Source organism: Manis pentadactyla, chromosome 18 (genome assembly GCF_030020395.1).
Source record: "Manis pentadactyla isolate mManPen7 chromosome 18, mManPen7.hap1, whole genome shotgun sequence".
NCBI classification, from domain to species: Eukaryota; Metazoa; Chordata; class Mammalia; order Pholidota; family Manidae; genus Manis; species Manis pentadactyla.
The window spans coordinates 16,555,993-16,579,029 of record NC_080036.1 but is presented as its reverse complement, the minus strand read 5'-3'; the positions used below and the strand labels follow the sequence as shown (position 1 = coordinate 16,579,029).

The following is a 23,037-nucleotide window of genomic DNA, read 5'->3' as shown; positions in this document are numbered from 1 at the left end:
GCAATGCAGATCGGAATTTCCACTTAATGGTGAGAGGAACAATGTTTAGAAAACCAACATAATTACCTCCTGCTGATACCTACCCAGAATCAGCCAAATACAGTCCCTGAAAAGAGCAGGAGGAGAGGAAAGGGGGCACAGATGACGCAGTTGCAGTTGCATGAATAGAAAGGAAACTCGTCAGGGGAAAGCAAATATGCTGGAGGCTGATGGAAGCACAGGGGAAGTAAAAGAAAGGGGGAGACACGCTAATGTAGAATCTCAGGTCCTCTCAAAGTTTCCTGACAAAATTCGGATGGGCCAGCTTTCTGCCCACTCAACCCCCTATATCACCACAAAATGGGCAACAAGTTGGGAAAGACAGAGCAACTGGGTTGCAAACTGCCTCCCCCAGCACCTCTCAAAGGTCTGAATCTTGAAATAGGTCTATTATCTGCACGTTGTTTCGTCCATAGTGAATTCTCCCCAAATTTGGACAAAAAACATCCTGAGAAGATGAATCTACAGAGTTACACATTTTAGACGGATGGCTGGAGCCAAGCTGGCCACAAGGAGCTGACCTTTCCTCTTTGGCCCCACGGGATGATTGAGCAACACACTGTAACTGATGGGAAGACCATTTAAGCTACAGCGATACACGGGACTGATTCATTCAGAAACCATTGAAAACCAATCTCCCAAACTTCCGATAGCTTTCTGAGATTTTTCTCAACCTTCCAAACAATGAAGAACAGTGATCATCAGTATAGAAACATTTTTACCAGCAAAAATTCTTACACTCAAGTCTGCTAATACTGGTTTATTTGCCCTTCAACTCCCTAAAGACAGCATAGAGTGGTAGTGGCTGCCCTCTGCAGTGAGCTGGTAAGTTCAGTGAAGTATCAAGATCAAGAAAATGCCAAATGCATGTAACTAATTCTCCTTGAAAGCCAGAAAAGCTGGCAAAAGAATAAGTTCTTAGATCGAGGATTTTTGAAGTTGAGAATGTGGGTAAAGTGGCACACCACCTCTACAGTGGCTCAGCCCCACCACTGTGTCCTGGGCGAGAGTCGGCTTGCTTGTTTTTTGAACACATCATGCGAAAGTCTGAGGTTAATGTCCTTCATTGCTGAATCGAAAGCCAACCACCACGGCAATACCTAGAAGCTTCTCAGAGTTTCCTGGACTGAGAGTTTCCATGGTGGGTGCTTTTAAAATATACCCACAAATTCTCTGAAACTACTCCCATAAAGAAATGGAGCATTAAATTAATTTTCCTTCCCTTAAATGTGAACTGGCCTTTGTCACCTGGATCCAGTGAAAAAAATGAGGTTGGAGGTGACATGACATGTAGTCGGAAGGAAAAATATAAAGGGAGATATAGCATCTGCTGAACTGTCTCTTGAGCTGCTCACCCTTGAAATCCAGCTGCCATGCTGTGAGCTCGGCCAAAGCAGGGGCCGTGTGTAGGTGCGCCGGCTGACAGGCCCAGCTGGGCTCCCAGAGACAATCAGCAGCAAGCAGCTGAGCTCCTAGGTGTTCCCTCAACCATGTGAGGGAGGAAGCCTTCAAGGAAATTCCAGCTCTCCACCAGCTGCCTGTCCCCACACGAGACACCTAAGTGAAAACCACCGAGCTAAGGCCAGTCAAGCCCCAGAACCATAAACAATAATAATAACCAATAAGTGTTGCTGCCTTAAGAAAAAGGGCTGCAATAAGGCCTGGTGGTAAAATCTGGCCCGAACCTCTTTTTCTACAGTCTGTGAGCTGAGCTGGGTTTTGTACATTTTAAAAAGATCATAAAAGAAAGAAAAAGAACAGTACATGACAGAGACTGTAAGTAATCCTTGAAGCCTAAAATAGCCATTCTATGGCCCTTCACATAAAGAGCTCTCTCATCACTATCTTAAGCCACTAAGTTTTCAGATGGCTTATGACGTAGCAACAGATAACTGGAACCTGCAGTGCCTTTGGAACATGAGAAGTGGCACTGATGGGCAAATGCTGGATTTAGCGCATCAGGAAAGTCACTCTGAAAAGCCACAGCACAACTATTATCTGGAAGCCAATACTTACCCTATCAATAATTGCTATCACACAATATCATAATTTCACAAACACACTTTCTCAGCCAAGGCAAAAGAGGTGGTAATACAGTCATCAGCCAAGGAGAGTATCTTAAGTACGTATCTCAGATTTGATTCCAGATTAATCTTCAAATTCTTGGAGTCTTATTAATAACTTTAGTAATAATAGCTGGCATCTACTGAGTCCTTACTATGTCCCAGATGCTATTTGAAGCTGTTTTATATGTTTACTTCAGTTAAGCCTCGTGAAAAACCTTATTTCCATCTTACAAATGAGAAAACTGAGGCCAAATAAGTGATCACACAGGTAGTGAACATGGAGCGAGGGTTCGAATCCAGGCCTGACTTGCATCCATGCTGCCCCTCTCCCGACAATGTCTACGCAAGACATCCAGTCTCGGTTTAAGGAACGCAGCCAGCCTCCACAGGGCCAGCACCATGTGATCGCTCTGACCAGACTGCCCTGGATGCTAGTCAAGGGTGCTGTCCATCCACTAGGAATCAGGCCTGGAATCTGGTTCCTTCTCTTTCGTCTGGAACCTAGGATCTTCAAGCTCTCATTTTCTATTGGGAGGATCTGAAATTCCTAGACTAGCAACTATGGTTATTAGAAGCTGTTTCTTCTAAAACCCCAAGCACCTCCTCACATTTCTCCTCTGGTTTCTGTCAATCAACACATGGGCAATTATGCTTGCCAAAGGGGAGACACAATGTAGGTTTGTCAAAGCCAGCCATTGGCTAGACAAAATCAACAGACTAATCAAGAGCCAATCAATATTAAAAGGCTGTCCAAACCATTGATAAGACCAGTGATCATTGAGAATGCCTGCGTATCAGTGTCCTCATCTGTGGAGTGATAATACCTATCTTTATGATTTGTTGTGTAGACTAAAGCCAGGATATATAAGGGGCCTAATCCAGTGGCATTCAATTAATGGTGGTTATAATCACTGTAATTAGAACGAAGATCACACCTCCCTTTTAAAGAGCTGATGACTGGCCAATGACATTTCATTGAATAACTGGAAAAGCTTTCACAAGGGAAGATCCATATTCGTGAAACGAGACATAGAGTGAAGAGTTGCTGCGTACCCATTGGGTTACCCATTTTCCATTTCCCTTTGTAAGAAGCCTTTTACATAGTGGAAGGTGGTGTTTTAATTATTTATAAAAATGGCCCCTTCGTGTTCTTTTCTCCAACCAAACATGGCACAAATAATTGGAGATCAATATAAGAAGGAAAGGGCAACACTCTGACTTGGCCCACATGCCAAGCCCACCTGGCAGGCACCTTGTCTACTCACCAGAAGGGAAACACAATGAGGCGGCTGATGAAAAATACGGCAGAGAAGATGAAAAACAGGATGTTACAGGTTTGCTTCCACTGGGCGTAAGAAAACATCTTGGCTGACTGAAAACAAAGAGATGGCATTCAGATAAAGCCACATTAGCATAAAAATCTTTATTTAAACATTTATCAGTGAAATGACATATGACTGGGATTTGCTTCAGAAGAATCTGGGGGGGAGGGGGGAGTGTGGATGGGGAAATAGAACAAGATTGGCCATATTGGTAACTATAAAGCTGGATGATGGAGCCACTTGGGTCCATTATACTTTTCTCCTTATCTTGTCATATGTTCGAAATTTTCCATAATATAAATATTAAAAAAAGATATGTTAAAATGGACTGTAATATTACTCCTGTTTTCACAAGCACTACACAGTTAGCATAATTAATTTCTGCAGGCATTTTATCTGGGGGTTTGTTTGATTTCTCCATTTAACTGGGAGGAGAGCTGGGGTGAAGAAAGGCTGGGATGTGATTCAAGTCCTGGGCTGGGCTGGGCAGGTGGCAGTCTAGGCGGCTACGTCCAGGCAGATGACAGAAGAGGTGGAGGAAAGAGGCGACTCTTGGGATGCGTTCTGGTTGAAACAAAGTTTCAAGCACTTGATTTTGCCGGCCTGCTTTATGCTCGTCTGTACTGCTCATATTACCTGTGCTGAATAAAAAGAATTGCAGAAAGGACTCTTTAAGGTGGTAGGAGAAGGTTAATGGATGATGACTGGAAGTAGTAGGATCCTCTCTTGCTTTGTCCAGTGGAGCCCACGGCTGAACGGGAAAGTGTTTGGGCTGGGGGTGGGGCGGGTGGCTGCTGACTGCGCGTCATCCTCTAGGAATGTGGCTTAGTCCTGGGTGGTTTCAGAACTGAAGTCACCCTGGAAACTCAATGCCCCTCTTGAACAAGACAGGCAGAGAATTTTTACTTTGGAAAGGGTTTATATTACACTTTCCATACGTTTTCACACTTACCATGGGGTAGGGATATGACTGGACTGTAGGGTTGACAGAGGACCCAAAGGGAATAGCCTCAATGCTGATACAGCAGGCTAGTATGCCAGGCGGCAGGGAGATGGGTGTGGGGAGGAAAGCAGAAGCTCAGCATGCCTTCTGGAGTGGGGAGTCTACTTCTGCCATGGGATGGGGAGTTGCCTGAAGGGTCAGAGGCCAGGCCTGGGTGGGTAGCTAGAGGCATGCATAGGCATGAGAGAGCCCACTCGAGAGCATCAAGTAGCACTCCTTCGGGCAGATACACAGCATATTCTGGACTGTGCGAAGATGGGTATCCCATGGCAACACCCTCCTTTGCTAAGCATTGGTCAGGATACTCTTAAAACATTGGGTCCTGGGTGCAAACCTGAACATGTGGAAAATTAGAGAGGGTCAGGAGATGCATGAAAAAGGCAAAGGTTACTTATGAATAAGAATTGTAGATGTTGAGTCTGTTTTTCCTCGCAAAGAGAGAACGAAGAAATGACCCACCAACTGTCTTGAGGAAACATGAAAGACTAATAGTCTCCATCTTCAAGAAGGTCTAAACAGGGGCAAAAGTTATACTGGGTCTGGGGTCAATTAGAACTTGACTGAGAGGACAAACACTAAAACAAACCACTGAAGGAAGCCATGGAAAAGGCACCCCTGGAGAATATCACAAACCAGCCCCATGCTACGACTGAGTGTTGTCTCTACCACCAGCTGATGGAAGGTATTGGCCTTACTAACTGAACCTCAAGTTAGATCATGACTTGAGAATCAAAAATGATTCATGAAGCAAAAATGAACAAGTGGGATACATCAAACTGAGAAGCTTCTGTACAGCAAAGGACACCACCAAAAGAACAAAAAGGCATCCTACAGTATGGGAGAATATATTCATAAATGAAAGATCCAATAAAGGGTTGACATCCAAAATGTATAAAGAGCTCACGCACCTCAACAAACAAAAAGCAAATAATCCAATTGAAAAATGGCCAGAGGAACTGAACAGACACTTCTCCAAAGAAGAAATTCAGATGGCCAACAGACACATGAAAAGATGCTCCACATCATAGAAATGCAAATTAAAACTACAATGAGATATCACCTCACACCAGTAAGGATTGCCACCATCCAAAAGACAAACAACAACAAATGTTGGTGAGGATGTAGAGAAAGGGGAACCCTCCTACACTGCTGGTGGGAATGTAAATTCGTTCAACCATTGTGGAAAGCAGTATGGAGGTTCCTCAAAAAACTCAAAATAGAAATACCATTTGACCCAGGTTTTCCACTCCTAGGAATTTACACTAAGAAAGCAGCACTCCAGTTTGAAAAAGACATCTGCACCCCTATGTTTATTGCAGCACTATTTACAATAGCTAAGAAATGGAAGCAACCTAAGTGTCCATCAGTAGATGAGTGGATAAAGATGTGGTACATATACACAATGGAATATTATTCAGCCATAAGAAGAAAACAATTCCTACCATTTGCAACAACATGGATGGAGCTAGAGGGTATTATGCTCAGAGAGATAAGCCAGGCAGAGAAAGACAAGTATCAAATGATTTCACTCCTGTGGAATATAAGAACAAAGAAAAAACTGAAGGAGCAAAACAGCAGCGGACTCACAGAACTCAAGACTCACAGAACTCAAGAATGGACTAACAGTTACCAAAGGGAAAGGGACCATAAAGTAGCACTCCTTTGGGCAGATACACAGCATATTCTGGACTGTGCAAAGATGGGTATCCCATGGCAACCCCCAGGATGGGTGGGAAGGGAGGGATAAGTGGAGGAAGAAAGGGGGCATTACCATTAGCATGCATAATGTGCGGGGGGCACAGAGAGGGCTGTACAACACAGAGAAGACAAGTAGTGATTCTATAGCATCTTACTACGCTGATGGACAGTGACTGCAGTGGGGTATGTGGGGGGAACTTGGTGATGGGGGAAGTTTAGTAAACATAACGCTCCTCATGTAATTGTAGATGAATGATACCAAAATAAAAATCAATCAATTAATTAATTAATTTTAAAAAATGATTCATGATTGTTAACAGCACCAAGCTGTTCTCATAGTTTATCCATGAAGGGACCTCTGCGTTTGACATTTCATTTTTCTTCTTCTTTTTTTTTTTTTTTTACTTAAAGATCTCAGAACATATTCAAACAGTAATAAGCTGAACTGCACAATATACCCTAAGGAGCAGATATGTTTTCTCATGTTTCAGCTGAGGATAGAAAACAAAGCGGTAATTAAGGGAAAGGTCACTTATGAATAAGAATTGTAGATGTTGAGTCTGTTTTTCCTCGCAAAGAAAAGGAGTTCCCTTCACCGGGGAGTTAAAGCCTGTCAGTGACACGGGGGTGGGGGTGGGGGGGTCCCGACGTCTAACTGCTTTTTAGTAACACAATGAAGCTGTTTTTACAGTGGACACACACCAGAGGCAACTGAGCCACAGGGTTTAGAAGCAAGAGTAGCAAAAAAATTCTTATGTCATGGCCAATGTGGTCTTAATTTTCGGGTTACTGAGGCAGGGTTACTGAGATGTGATCAGAGAAGGAGGTAATTGGAGCAGAGATGGCTGCATTCAGAGAGCGACACATGGAAAACCTGGCACAATCTCTCTTTGGCTAAGCCATTTGCTGCCCTGAATAATCTTGACCTTTAGAATGGGATTTACATGTCTAATTACGATTACATACAAGAAACAAAATTCTGTGTACAGCTAATATCTTAACTGTATCCAGTTGCTTTGAAGTGGTTTCAAATGACTTCTGGTTACATGTATAACAGGGTTTGGCAAATTACAGTCCAGCCTGTGGGCGAAAGCTGGTCATCCCTTGAGTTAAGAATGGTTTTCACATGTTTAAAGGGGTATAAATAAGTAAAGAGAAAACAAAAACAAAAAAAGAATGTGTGATAAGAGATCTTATGTGGTCCACCAAGCTAGATGTACTATCTGGCCCTTTATCAAAAACCTTGCTGAACCCTGATCTAAAAGAAGAAGGGTCTATTAAGTCATTAAATTAAATTTCTTCCATATCAACCTTTATTCAATTATTAGCCCTTCAAGAGACAATCTGGAACATGAAATGGGTTGGCATTATTTTCCTCAGCTTCATGATATGATGAACTTCGTTTTTTTTTATTAAGGTATCATTGATATATACTCTTATGAAAGTTTCACAAGAAAAACAATGTGGTTACTACATTCACCCATATTATTAAGTTCCCCATACCCCATTGCAGTCATTGTGTATCAGCATAGTAAGATGCCACAGAGTCACTACTTGTCCTCTCTGTGAAACACTGTCTTCCCTGTGACTTCCCCCACACCATGTGTACTAACCATAATACCCCTCAATCCCCTTCTCCCTCCCTCCCCACACCTCCCCTTTGGTAACCACTAGTCCCTTCTTGGAGTCTGTGAGTCTGCTGCTGTTTTGTTCCTTTAGTTTTGCTTTGTTCTTATACTCCACAAATGAGAGAAATCATTTGGTACTTGTCTTTCTCCGCCTGGCTTATTTCACTAAGCATGATACCCTCTAGCTCCATCCATGTTGTTGCAAATGGTAGGATTTGTTTCTTTCTTACAGCTGAATAATATTCCATTGTGTATATGTACCACATCTTCTTTATATGATGAACTTCATTTAAATGGTGAACTAAGTGGCTATGGGAGACAGATGTGGCTGTAGGTATGGGAGAGCTGGCAGGTAAGGGGACCCCTGGGTCACTGCGTCAGAGTAAACGGGAACCAATACATAACAGAAACACGAGAAAACAATACTAAATTTGCTTTGTCCCTCACAGTCTGTGGTTAAGAAGACTTGTTTTAATGCCCCTGTTCCAAAACATTCCTTCCTTAGAAAATATATGTAATTTAAATAAGTATCAACTCTCATTTCTTAAAGCTAGAGGCAGATCCGTGCAGGGCAGTGCAAGCAGCCGATGGGTGCTCAACTCTGGTTTAGGTGAATCTGTGTCCTGTCCAACATTAAGAATCCTTAATGCCATATCCAGGTTTTCCTTTTAAAAGATTAGAGTTCATTCCTTCTTCAAACATCTCAGCCTGCTTCTGGAGCTAGTATCTGCAGGCAGCTTTCACAGGTGGGATCTCACAAATTAACCTCTCTTGGTTCATTTCTAACCATGCAGAAGGTTTCATTTCTTTAAGCTTAAAGGACCTGAAACCTAGATACATCCTCGAGCTTTGGGTGTTTTCAGGACAAAGAGCCCCGTTAAATCACTCACAGACCATTCTTCCTGTGAAGAGTCACAGAAACCCAGGACGTGTTGTTATTGGTTTTTTAATGACAAACATTTACCTCCAGCCAAATGTCAGCCACATCATGCACAATCATCACGAGGGTCCCACTGCGAATGTAATTAGCACACCAAGAGAAGCTCATCAAACTAATAGCAGCCAGGTGGTGGATGACATTAGCTAGAAAATCCTATACAATGAGGGAAAAATGGAAACCATTAAGCAAATGCATTTATTTCCCAACCAGTGGAAGACCTAATAAGGATAATAATATTTTTAGAAACCCATACCTTACCTCTGCATGTTTTCAAATTTGCAAACTGCTTTCACTTTAATTCTTAAACACAACCCTTGTGAGGGAGGTAAGGTAAGTATTATCCCCACTGTTAAAGTCACTTAATTTTGACAACACTAAATAGCTGTCATCTAAGTCCTAACATCTGCTATTCTTTATACTACCCCATACTGGATAAATGTACATGCACTTACACACTCACTCCATATATCTACACACACAAGCATGTTCCTGTGTACATTTACACTTATTATTTCCTAATTCCAAAAAGGGAAAAAAGGCAAAAATACAATATAATAAAACTACATGACCAATAACAAAGAGTTACTGCATATGAAATAAGTAACAAATGAAAGTAGAATAACATATAAGCAAACTTGGGCTGAGGAAAGCTACCACAAAATGTTTCCTGCAAAGAAGATACACAAATGGCCAATAAGCACATGGAAGGATGCTCAACCTCATGAGCCATCAGCAAAATGCAAATCAAAAACATAATGTGATACTACTTTACACCACTAGGATGGCTACAATGAAAAAGAGGAACAATAGCAAGTGCTGGCAACAATGTGGAAAAACCAGACCCTTACACAATGCTGGTAGGAATGTAAAACTGTGTAGGCTGCTCTATAGAAGTCTGGCAATCCCCCAAAAGGTTAAACATAGAATTACCACATGGTCCAGAAATTCCACTCTTAGGTATTTACCCGAGAGAAATGAAAACATATGTCCACACTAAAAACTCATAATAAATGTTCATAGTAGCATTATTCATAATAGTCTAAAAGGGAAACAATCCAAATATCCATTAAGTGATAAATGGATATATAAAATATTCCAGTAGTGTATTCATACAATGGACTATTATTCCCCAATGAGAAGGAATGACAATGCTTCAGCGTGAATGAACCTTGGAAACATTATGCTAAGTGAAAGAGCCAGACACACACACACACACACACACACACACACACACACAAAACACACATATTGTGTGAGTCCTCTTATATGTAATGTCCAGAAGAGACAAATCCATAGAGACAGAAAGTAGATCAGCGGCTACCTAGGGCAGGGGCGGTTGCAAGAAATGGGGAGTGACTGCTAAAACATACAGGACTTCTTTTTGGGTGATGAAAATGTTCTAAAGTTGATTCTGGTGATTCCACAACTCTGTGGATATACTCAAAACCACCGACTTATCACACTTTAGATGGATGAATTGATAGTATGGGAATATAACAATTAAGATGTTTTAAAAAACTTGAAGGTTTTAGTTTCCTTGTAGCTAAAGTAAAAGAGTGAACATAATACAGCTATTAACAGCTGAATTTATTGAGCACTTACTGTATACCCGGAAGTACTTTATATGGATTAACCTGCTTAATCTTCACAACCACCAGAGGAGATAGGAACTATTTTTAGCTACTTTTTATAGATGAGGAAATCAAGTTTGGGAAGTTTAACTAACTAGCTCAAGATGTTAGTACGTGGTGAAGCTGGGGATTCAGACCCAGGCATTCTGACTTCAGAGACTGTGCTATCCCACTCCCAAAAGTTTTATGTCTCTGAAGATATGTACTTAGAAAACATATGACATATATATGCATATAGTTTTTGAAAAGGTGCTCAATGCATCTTTATATAATAAAGAGATATCAATGCCTGAAAAATCAAAGATGGGAGAAAGACAGGGCCATAACAAGATCAACCTGCCTGAGTATATCTATGAAGACCTTTTAAAAAGTGATTATTTTCAATTCAATTCCTTCAAAAAAAGAGTCAATCAATTAAATTCTATTTTTTTTAGTGTAAACTACAGTTAATAGCAGTTAATCTATGGCTATTATTGAGTTTAATGGAAAAGGAGGTCATTTCTACCAGATGTTTTCAAAGTATATTCTTATAATTATTTATATTCTATAAATTTTCTTTAAATCTCTCCAAATGACTTCAGCTAATTGGGCCCCCCCAGTAATAGATAAGGTACACTATCACTCACTCAAATATTATTTAGTCAAGCCAATTTGGTTTTACCTCCTTAACAATGAATTCAATTTAATTTTATTTATCATATACATTGTGCTACAAACCTTTTATGCATGGAACATACAAAGTATATTGCTAACATATATCTTGTGACTGTATTGTGAATCTAATATAGTTTTCTGTGTCAACAAACAGGAATCAGTAGCAACCAGACAGTTTCTAAAATGTCTCACATTGTGACCTCAAAAATTTCATTTAGCATGCCTGTGACTTAGTTTCCCTGCAAATGAAACAAAGCTAATAATACTGAAGCAAAGTTTCCTTAAAAGGATCTTGGATGAATTAAGGAAAAAAATGTTTCAAAGTCTTTGAATACATCAAGAGTTTTATAAAGTAGTTTGTAATCACCTAAAATGTATGGTTGCAGAATTAAAACTACCAGCACTTTTCTTCTTTGCACTGAGCAACATTAAATTCAAAACCAAAAGAAAGACATAGACAATATAAAGAGAGTTCTTCTCTTACTGAACAAGGGTAGAACTTCAAAGTCAAACTTTCTATAATATTTCACTGTGATGACTTACCAAGGCATCAAAGTATGAGCATAATTTGCACTATTCTATGTACTATCAAAACAAAAAGGCTATGAATTGAAACCAAACACACATAAAAAAACAATTTAAAGATTAGGATTTGGGGCAGGGGGACAAAAATTTTGGAAGAAAAAATGGATAAAGTAGTTTTTTAAATAAGACACTTACCTTCCTTTTAACATCAGAGCCAAGGCTAAACAAGAGAGACCAATAAAAACTCATCTCCAAAATGTAGTACCAGTATTGGGATGGCAGCAAGGGCTGAGGAGAATGAAAGTATTCATGACTTTAATGTCACCATATAGACAGCTTATTTTAAAGCATCAAAACTATTGATTATATCTATTTATATTCTCCCAAATACTGATGCTTCACATTTCAACTTCTGAGAAGGAATTGGAGGTAATATTTTGAGGCATTTTATTTCTAAAATAGTAGACAAGAATTCCAAAATCAAGTTAAATGTGATCAACATATTAGCTTTATTAGACTTGGACTCTAAAATAACTTTAAAAACTTGGTTGAAATGTGGACATTTTCAGTAAAGAATTGGAATCCATAAGAAAAAAAGAATTAAATGAAAATTTGAGAACTGAAAAATAATATATAACTACAATATAATATAGTATATAAATATAATAACTATAACTGAGAACTAAAGATGTGTTTAACAGCCAATTAGACACTGCTGAAGAAAGCACTAGTGAACCGGAGGACATGAAAGTAGGAAATATCCAGAATCGTGTAAGGTCTGAGATTTTACCCTGCTTGCAAGTGAGCTTGCCACAGTTTTATGGATGCTGTGAGACCCCTGGGTCAGAGGTAAAGGATAGTTTATTACTTACACAGTAATAACAGTTGCCAGAGTATCAATATTTTGGTCAGTTCTTCTATCCCAATTCCCACAGGGCTAAGCAAAGAGAGTCAGATGACATCTGCACATGCAGCAGGTTGTGTTACAAGAGAGGAACACGGAGCTAGGAAACTTGAATCTTTCATAATGGACAGTAATATGCCTATACTCTGCTCCAGGAAGAGACATTACCTTCATCTTCCCAAGTTGTTTGTTATACATATATCCTTGAAAAAATAGTAAAGAATGAAGAGCAAGCAGTGATTCACTTTATATGACACGCAGAAATGCAAAACCTATGGAGAGTTGTCCCCCAATAGACTTAAAAATAGAGAAGCAAGAAGACGGAAGATACTGGAACAGGCATGAGATACCTAAGGGACCTAGCATAAAGGTCTAGCATATTAGCACACCTGTAATTGGAATTCCATGAAGAGAAGAAAGAAAGAAAGGAACAGAAGCAATGGCTAGGAATGTTCCAAAACTGGCTGAAGATATGACTCCAAAGATTCAAGAAGTACTGTGGATACTAAGCAGGATAGACTAAAGGCAAAACACTTTTATGCTTATTACAATAAAACTGCTGAAAGACAAAGACAAAATATTAAAATCAATCAGGGAAAAGAGACATTCTATTCAAAGAAAACTGAGAACTGAATTCTTAAGGATACTGATGGAATCCAAAAGATGACTTTTTAAAATGCTGAAGGAAAATGACTGATAACCTAGAATTCTACACAAATTATCCTTTTAAAGTATCCTGCAAAAATATCCCTTTAAAAATGAAGGCAAAGTGATAATATTTCAAACAAGCAAACCAAAGGTACTCCTTCAGATATAAGGATTATAATCCCAGATGGAAGTATGGAAATGGAGGACACAAGAAATAACATAAAAAGGGGGATTTAGCTGATTTATAAAACAATAATCGTAATGACTTGTAGGGTTTCAAATATTTGAAGAAGGCGATAGGATGTAGGTATATGTAATATTCTAATGACCTTTCAGTGCCTATAAAAAGTAAGAGCACAGATTTATATTAGACTCCAGTAATTCAAGGATGCATATGGCAATCTCAAGGAAAATTACCAAAAGAATAAAAGGATGCATGAAAAGCTAATGTAAAGGAAGAAATGGAAAGATAATTTTTTTAAAACTTGATTGTCCCATAAAAAGTAAGAAGGGACTACAACAAAGGCAAATGCACCAGAAGGTACAAAGAGAAAATAAATAGTAAGGTGGTAGATTTAAAGTCAAATACATAGGTACATTAACCATAAACAAACTAAAGGAATCAGACAAGTGATGGGTAATATATAAGGACTAAGGATGCAATGCATAAGCTCTGGTAGAAGAAAGACCAAAGGATGCATAGAAATGGACAAAGAGAGGGAAAGGGACTCAGACCTGAGGGGGCGAGGTAAGGGGCTGACCCTGGAGTAAGGGAAAGACTGTATCAAAAGGGACTCACATGCCTGGGGTAGTTGTTCCACACTTCCCATAAGTCATACACCCAAGGTTTCTGAAAAAACAAAGAACCAAAGGAGAAAAAATGTTTGTCAGAGTTAAAGGTTTATTTCAGCAGGAAACATTACATCTTCCTGATGTCACTGATGGGTGCACGTGCACAGTACAACACACTTTTGTCATGTTTCTGTTGCTCCTGTGCATGTCTCCCCATCTGTCAGTATTTACACATGTTCCTATTCAACATGCCCGTGACATCCACAACTTCTAGAGAATTTGCAACCAGTGCTGTCTCGTGGAGAAAATTATTTCAAACAAGTGAATCTTCTAAGGAAATCATTTCTGAACCAATTAGATTACTGCTTCCGTCACAGTAAAAATATTTTGCGACATCTGTCACAATAAAATCTCTTTAGAGAAATCTTGAGAGAATCTTAAAAGAAATCTCCAAAAGCTAGTTATCTTTTTTCTTTTTTCCTGTGAACAATTTACTGTTAAGTTTATATGCCAAAAGGTATTCATTTAATGATTATTTAAACAGCTCAAAGGTAAGGAGAGATTTGATTTCAGATGGGTAAGTAGTGGAACTCTTCATGAGACAAGTGGCATTTGATGTGGGACTGGATGGCGTTTGACAGGTAGAGACAGAAGTGAGAAGGGTGAGGCATTTCTGGCAGAGAGAATAAAATGTGTTGAAATCCAAGCGAGGATGTGCCAGGTACATTCAGCGGAGTGTCAGTAGTCCAGGGTAGTTGGTGTATAGTTTGCATAAGCACAAATATGGAGAGAGTAGGTTTAAAAATTCATGTTGCTGATGCAAAGCTTAGCAAAGGTTTTGAAAGACAGACTGAGGAATTGCTACTTCTCTAGGCATTAGAGAGATTAAAAGTTGAAAAGCTGGTTATTTATGAAAAGTATTAAATCCTAAGGAATTTGCAAGCAACACTTTGAAAAACTGAAGACAAATTCAAGTCAAAGATATTAAAAGGACAACTTACATCATAAAGAAATGCAATTCCAGCAACAGTAATCATTAAGTAAAATGTAAATCGCCAGCTGCCAAAAACAAGAAAAGTCTTGTAAAGGTGACTGACATCTGAGGAGAAAAACATTTAGTATGACAGACTTTGGAAAGAATGCACATTCTGGAGGCAGACAAATAAATCTAAGTTGATATCCTGACTTGCCGCTTGTTAGATGGCTACAACTAGGTTAAGTCATTTGACCACAGGGAACCTTAATTTCTTCATCTGTAAGATGGAAATAACAACACTGACCTCAAAATGTAAAAAAGAACTGAAGATGATTTGTGCAAAGTATTGGTCATAATGTCTAGTAGGAAGTAAGCAACATTAAGTGGCAGCTGTTATTACTGTTGTTATGCCTAGCTCCGTTCCTGACACACAATACATGATGGTTTGATATTAGTGTTATCCAATTTGTTTGATCTCCACTCAATTCCCAGTGAAAAGGTTTCTATGTGGCCAGACTTTAGTTTTGGCTCTGAAAAGCAGATTTTTGAGAGAGTCTTTTTCTCAGGGATGAAGAAAGACCTGTAGATTAAGATATTTAAAAGACATATCAACCAGTTGTAACACATTGGTCTTATTTAGATCCTGATTCAAATAAACAAACTGCAAAGAAATTTATTAGACAATCAAGGAAATTTGAACACTGAATATCTGCTGCTATTAAATGATTTTTTTTAGGTATGATACTGTTATTACAGTTATGTGTAAAATAGAGTGATAACCTTTTAGAGGTACATACTAAAGTACTTACAAAGAAATAATACAGTGTCTGATATTTGTTTCAAAAGTAATCTTCAGTAATAATTGGATGAAGGTTGTCAAAAGGTATAATAATTTCCAGTTATGGGATAAGTAAATCCTGGGGATATAATGTACACCATGATGACTATAGTTAACACTGCTATATGGTATACTTGAAAATTGTTAAAGAAATAGATCCTAGAAGTTCCCATCACAGAGAAAACAGCATTTTTTTCTTTTTGTATCTACATGAGATGGTGGGTGTGACTGTGGCAATCATTTCACAATATGCAAGTCAAGTCACTAAGCCATACACCTTAAACAGTGCTGTATATCTGTTACATCTCAATAAAACTGAAAAAAAAGTTATCCACCAAAAAAGAAAAACCTTTGGTGTGGGTGAGAGAAGCAGGCAGGGGCATAGATGACACAGAATTGCCTTGCGTTGATAATTATTAAAGTTGGCCAGTGAGTACCTAGCAGACACAGTTATACGAGTCTTTCTCCTTTTGTATATATTCATGACTTTGCACAGTAAAGCTTTCTTTAAAAATTACTATTTTACCTAATAATTGCTGAGACAACAATAACAATATTAAGAACAATACTTGTTCCTTACATTTGTATAAGGCCTCATAATGTTTTCCTCAACATGCCTGTAAGCGAAGAAAGAGGAATCTGGCAGATACCCATTTTGTAGTCAGACTCATGAAGGCTAGGCTGTTTCTCCAGCTCACACAGCTCAGAAGCAATCCAGCAGAGGCTGAAATGCAGGTCTTTGCACTCTGACTCCAGCAGTGTTTCCTGAACACTGTCACTGCCTGTCAGCTAGATGAGAGTTTTTCTTTGTGGCTTGTTTTGGTAGGGGGAAAATCACTCAGAAACTTGAACCATAGAAACATCCAAGCAGCATTTTAGAAAATGAGTGAGTGAGACTTGCCCACACTTGTTTTATTCACGGCTGGTCCAGCGAAGGCCCACATTAGATGCAGAAGGTGTTTCCTTGGCTCCTTGGATTATCTCGGCCAAACAAGAAGCATGAAAAATAGGAGGTGATAAGGCCTGTCATCCACAAAGGACACCGGAAGTCTAGATGGCACACCATGTATTATTTGTTTCTCCAACATGTATTGGCTTTGACTCCATGCCGGGCATTGCACTAAGCACACATGTGCTACCATATTGTAATCCTCACAACAAGTTTATGAAGTAGGTGCTAGAATTGGCCCTGCTTCAGGGTCCCTTGCTCAACTCTCTCAAAGACCCTTAAAGGTAGGTAAGCTGACGACTACTGAAGGACACAAAGGCTGAGAGATACACCCATGCTGAACAGGAACACCCAGATGCAAGCGGGAAAGCCCAGCCCCACGTGTGTCTAGCCGGTCCTACCAGGTTCCATTCCACTAACCAGGGTCCCAAAGCATGTGCCAAGGGTCCCTAACATCAAACTCTGTTCATCACATGACTGAAATGTCATTTGCTGTTTCATTTTCACTGCCTCACAAGCCTACAGTGGAGATTCCAGAGATTCATGACACGTGACGCCACCACTATTCTGACCGCTGATGGAACGTGCCCTTGTGTGGTGCTGTTTTAGAAATGTTTAAGTCTTAATTTCTACTATGGGAAGTATCAGTAGGTATAACATGCACAAACAAATGCCCTTTAGGGTGTTTAATAGTTTAAAAGAGAATAAAGGGGTCCTGACAAACCAAATAGTTTGAGAGCTGCTGCACTTCACTAACATGAATGGTGATGTACATGTCAATGCTGTTTTACTCACTTCAAATAAATCTAAGACAGTAAGACTTCCTTTTTCTCCAGGAAAGGGTGAGACAAACATAACTGTGAGAGGAGAAAAAAACAGAAATTGATTGGTTTGGCTCAGATGGTAATAGTGAAAGAAGATGAGACTGCAGGGTGAGGTCCAGGAGGAACTGGACAGTCAACTCAGGCCAGACTTGAAAGAAGGTGACAGAGCAAGACACAGGGCTCAGCACTGCACGTGGCTGAATAGAGCAGGCAGAGGGGTGAGGGGGCACAGTGCCCCCAGCACTGGGGGGACATCCCTGCCTAAACACATCAGGTACTTGGAAACCACCAAGTATTTTTATAATAAACTTCTCACTGCTAGATGGAAATGCTCATTTTAAAAAGAAAAGTGGTCAGCTAACAGGGCATTTGATTTTCAAATAAAGGATCCACTATGGATTGAAGTCCTGAATGCTGTGGAACAGGGCATAGGGGTCATCGCTAAAGGAAGTGACCGAGTACAACAGCCAAGATATGGAGGCAACCCAAGGGCCCATCAATGGATGAATGGATAAAGAAGATATGGTACGCATATACAAAGGAATACTACTCAGCTATAAAAAGGAAGGGGATCTTGCCATTTTTGACAACATGGATGGACCTTGAGGGCATGATACTAGAGAAACAAGGCAGAAAAAGAAAGACAAATACCATATGATCTCACTTATATGTGGAATCTAAACAACAAAGCAAACGAACAAATAACACAAAACAGAACAAGATTCATAGCTTCAGAGAACATCTGGTATTTGCCAGCTACAGGTGGTTGCCAGAAGGGAAGGAGGTGGGGGATGGACAAATTAGGGGAAGGGGATTAAAAGGCACAAACTTCCAGTTATAAAATAAATAAGACATAGGGTGCAACACACAGCATAAGGACTATAGTCAAATATTGTAGCAACTTTATATGCTGACACATGGTAGCTGGATTGATTGTGGTGATCACTTTGTAACATATATAAATGCTATCACTATGTTGTATACCTGAAACTAATAATACTGCATATTAACTATACCTGAATCAAAAAAAGAAAGTAAAGGAAACAATTCACTGAATTTAAGGTGTTCAGGGGAGAATCCATCCTGATATTATAGAGGAAGAGTAATTTGTAAATGCTCAGAGTTGGGAAATAAATTTTCTGAGATTTCCAAAGCACCTGGGGCTACATAACTCTTGCTATGATTCCAGTAGTACATCCCATAGGTAATGAAATTAAGTGCCGGCCCTATACAATGAAATAGCTTAGCAATTTGCTTAAGTCTATTTATTTAGCTCATAATAACTATTAACAGTTATCTGATTTCCAGGAAATTTGTGAGTGCTAAAGAATAACATAAAAATTAAATTTTATTTGTTGGTCCCCTCTTATTTCTTGAATACATTGTATAATGTCCAGCTTTGAGCCTTTGCCTTACCTGAAAAATGCGGGCCTCAAATCCTGCGTTCTTTTCTTACAGAAATCCCAGTCCATCCTCAAGGCGCAGCAAGGTCTGACCTCCTCTAAAAAGCCATTCTGTAGTGTATCCAGCCCTACTGATGCCATCTCCTCTGGATGCCCACTTGTAAACACAACCGTGGACTACAGGTGCACAGGCCCGTGCGCCACTGGGTGGAATAACAGATGTGGTTTCACAAGTGAAAGTCTCGTCTCCTTGATTAGCTGTTTAAGGCTAGTGACTGTGCCTTCCACTTTTATCGTCCTTTTAGAACCAGACTGCCCGTGCTCTAGGACAGTGCCACTATCCTCTGGAGAAGATGGTCGACACAGCCCTTCACGTTCCCTGGCTGATAGTGGCTACTCCAGATTCCTGAACTCTGTGGCCGACTTTCAGTGATTCACTGACAGGCGTATCCCCGAAGGTTGGGCTCTGTTGACCCAAACAGTGAATTGATACAGGTGGCTCCTGCTTGCTAAGAGGTAAGCGTTAGGGGGCAGGGGGGGCAGGACAATGGGGCAGAAAGAGAACCAGAAAAGGGGACAGAACACCTGAGTGCAGTAACCCTGACAATAGCTAGATGACACTGAGCAAGTTCCTTTAACTAGATGGCTTAAACTAGTAGTTTCTTATTTTTTCCCTCCAGTTTGTTTGAGATGTGGTTGACATACAGTGCTGTGTAAGTGTAATAGTTTCTCATTTCTTACAAAGGGCTTGCTCTGTCTTCTCTGTCTCATGCCATTGGTGGGAGGGTCAAATATTTATAAACTATAAAGCACTAGAATGTATAAGAAATTAGCAGAGAATTTCCCTGGAGTATGATTTAGTTCAAAAGTGGAGAATTAGTCCCTGCCCAGGGACTTTATTTAAGATAAGAATTATTTGCTAGAAAGAATGAATGAAGGACAACAGGAAAACAGGAAAATGTAATGTGAGACCAGCTCCACTCTGCAGTGTCTTGTGGTGATGGGTAGAGTCACTCATGCTGAGCTGACATCAGTGGCCACACAATATTAACCAATCTCTCAAGAGCTAAAATTCAGGGAGCAGCTAGTTAGAAAACAACGCAATATATGTGGCGCTCATGGGGAAGGCAATGGGAGCCTGTGATGCCAAATAAGTGTTTTGAGACACTGAAAACTTGGTGTGTGTCTCCAAGCATCACCATTACAGCTGGATTACAGTCAGTGCTCAGGAACGTCCGGGTAAATGGAAGGAAACCATCAGCACTTAGCCTCCCACAGGCTCTTTACTTATTTGGGAGCCTTATATCAGCTCCCTTTTCATTTCACAATCAAACAAAAATATCTGGTGAAAGTCTCTAGGCAATGGGAGGACCCTCAGAAACAGGCAGAAAGAAGGAATGCTATTGGTGTGTACAAGTGGCATCAAACACAACTCAACTGGATGTAAAGAAGAGGAACAAAGAGCGAAGTCCTAGCCCACCTTTCCTGCCCCTGTGGCGGTTTCTGCAACCAAGGGAGTGGCCTAGCATTCCTCAATATTCTATCAGAGGGGAAAACAGCGGTAATGAAACCAAGAACAAATGCACTGCAGCCTCACTGCCCTGAGAACATATTCAAAGTCGTCAGTTCTGGCAAAAATCATACTTGGTGCCCCAGCTCATCCTGACCACCCTCTGCCCTCCCCGCCATCACCTGCTAAACCAACCAGGAAACGCAGAGACTGGGCTGCCCAGTCCACAGGCAAGGGGCAGGGGTAAGAAGCCAAGTGAGATGGAAAGGTCCAAACTCAATGTTGTGAGGGGAGAAGGGAATCCTCTCAGACATTCCCTGCTCTCACAATGTGATATAAAAATTATAATGTGTTTGGAAACAAATGATAAAGTTTTGTGAACTAGGGCCGGCCTCTACCATAGGAAAGATAAATGCTAGTTAAGACATTTTTATTATTTTTATGGACTTCATGATGTGTACATGGTATCTCCTGTTCACCTTAGAGAGTTTGCAGCTTGCCCTGTTTCATAAAGAAGGAAACTAACACAGAGATGATAAATGCGTGATTGGCCTACAATACCCAACCGCTAAGCGACAGAGGATGATTGAACCCTTCTTCTGTTTCAGCTTCAGTATTCCTTCTGCAATAATCATTCTGCTCTGAATAAAATCGTGGCATTCCAAAAGTTTTGGCTGCCCTTCTTACCAAGCTTCCTGGAATTTCTTCATCCTGCAAGGCCTTTCTTGATTCCGCCGACTCCTAAACCATCTTTCAACCTGGCGCTCTGTCAAGTTACACTTCTTTGCCAGTCCATAAATATCAGACTGAAAAGGGATGAAATGAATGAATAAGTGATGAGACCAGAGTCTGAGTGGCAGGCAGTCAAGAGACAATGAGGTTGGGTTACAAGAACTTGTGCCCTGGAGAGGAGACAGATTCTACATTAGACCTGGAGTCATGGAATCACACACACACACACACACACACACACACCCCAAAAAACAGAGAGAATGTTAGCATCCCAGCACTCTGAGTTACTAAGAAATGTCAATTCTCCATATGTTGGTAGCAACCCATACATTCCAGTTGCATATGTGAGCTCACTCAGTCAGCTAAATTTTATTTAGGGCCTCCAAGACACCAGGTAGAGTAGCCCGTTTAAGGTGCCAATCAGGTCCAATCTCCTCATTTTTCCTTATGAGGAAACTGGAACCCCTGGAGTTTTAGTAAGTTGTTCAGGGCCTAAAATTAGTAGCAAAATGAGGACAAGAACTTAGGTTAGTGCCCTTTCAGTTAATTTACATGATTGTTCTACTAGCTCTAAAAGATAATACAGGAAAAACTCAAACAGGTGTTGGCCGTCACTTTCACACTTAATCAGATGGAAAGCCTATTTCTAAACTAATCCAAAATAATTCCAATCATAAAAAATAATGACCGCAGAATACAAAATGATGATTGCTTCTCTTCTGGGAAGCAAAACTCATGACTTAAATTTGGAAATAATATGGGTGATGGATTATCTCAAAGGTCACAGACTTGAAGTTTTCCTAGGGCCAGGCAAGAAGCAAAGAGGATTGATGGTGTAGACCAGGTCTGTTTCTTTCTGGGATTTTAAGTTGTATTCTTACAGCACAGGCATGTTTCATGTGGTAAACCTCCAGGACCTCAAGTTGCACAAAGAAATACGCTTAGTAATTTTTTTAAAAAAAACACCCGCCCTCTTGAACTTTCATTTTCCATTGTGAGTGCCAGAAATGTTTTGATTTCCTCTTAACTTTGCTCTGAGAAGATGAAAATTGCACAAAACTGACCCTCAGCTTCGATGTCGAGGAAACAAGCAGGAGCCATATGCATGCAGCAAACGGAACAGCACGTGCCCTGTCCCAGAGGGGCAGTTGTGACCAGGCTCTGGCTGGTGGCTCCCAGAGTGAAAGCGCAGTCCCAGAATTTTGATGTGAAATCACTAGTTATGTTTTAATGTTGACCAATACCTCAAAGTAAATTTAAACCAACTGTGGACCAATATTTTGAGGGTTGAACAAAGCCTGCCTGTGGGCCCGCTGGCTGGACACCCGACAGTTGGTGACCAGTAGGACAGCTCCTGCCATGTTATTATGTATAGTTCATATCACTGCTCAAGTGCAACGGTAGATGAAATTCATGAAGAAGCTCTCTCGCTCTGAAGACTGGCAAAGGACTACTTGCAGCTCCTACATCCCTTCTGGGCGGCTAGCCTATTACTAATCAAGGAAGGCAAAACCACACAAAGGGGGTAGAGCCTATTCTCCTCGGCTCCCCAATGAACTGCCCTCTCTAATACCTCTTCTTTTATAGACCAAGGGTTCACCTGGGTTGTTTTGTTATTGTTGTTTTGTTTTGTTTTTGTTTTTGAGGAGACCAAGTCGGCCCTGTGCTAGCCACTGGAGATCTACATGAACAACGTGGCTACAGTCCTCCTGTCACAGGCTAGAATGGTGAGGAGGTCAGAAATAAAACAAAGAATTCCAATAAAATACTATGAATGCTTAGACAGGGGGAAGATTAGGGTCCCATGGGACCTAACTTAATGTCGGCAGTTCCTGGAAGTTACACTTAGGCTGAGCCCTGAAAAATGCCCAAAGAGGGAGAGGATAAAGGACAAGAATCCTGGCAGAGGGTATGTGAGGTCGGGTGGAGGCAGGAACATGAGAGAGCAGTGAAGG

The 23,037-nt window shown here is 40.4% G+C and overlaps 1 protein-coding gene across 4 annotated transcripts in view; it reads right to left on the bottom strand.

The window, feature by feature from the left end:
* CERS3 (ceramide synthase 3) overlaps positions 1-23,037 on the bottom strand; it is a 102,160-nt gene that overhangs the window by 32,153 nt on the left and 46,970 nt on the right. For all 4 annotated transcript variants that reach the window (XM_036878654.2, XM_057494858.1, XM_057494859.1 and 1 more), the window contains 6 exons: positions 21,038-21,156; positions 14,852-14,909; positions 13,858-13,908; positions 11,702-11,794; positions 8,721-8,849; positions 3,371-3,477 (listed from right to left, as the gene is read on the bottom strand). In XM_036878654.2, the coding sequence (XP_036734549.2) occupies positions 3,371-3,477; positions 8,721-8,849; positions 11,702-11,794; positions 13,858-13,908; positions 14,852-14,909; positions 21,038-21,156 (557 nt within the window). The remainder of the gene's footprint in view (positions 1-3,370; positions 3,478-8,720; positions 8,850-11,701; positions 11,795-13,857; positions 13,909-14,851; positions 14,910-21,037; positions 21,157-23,037) is intronic.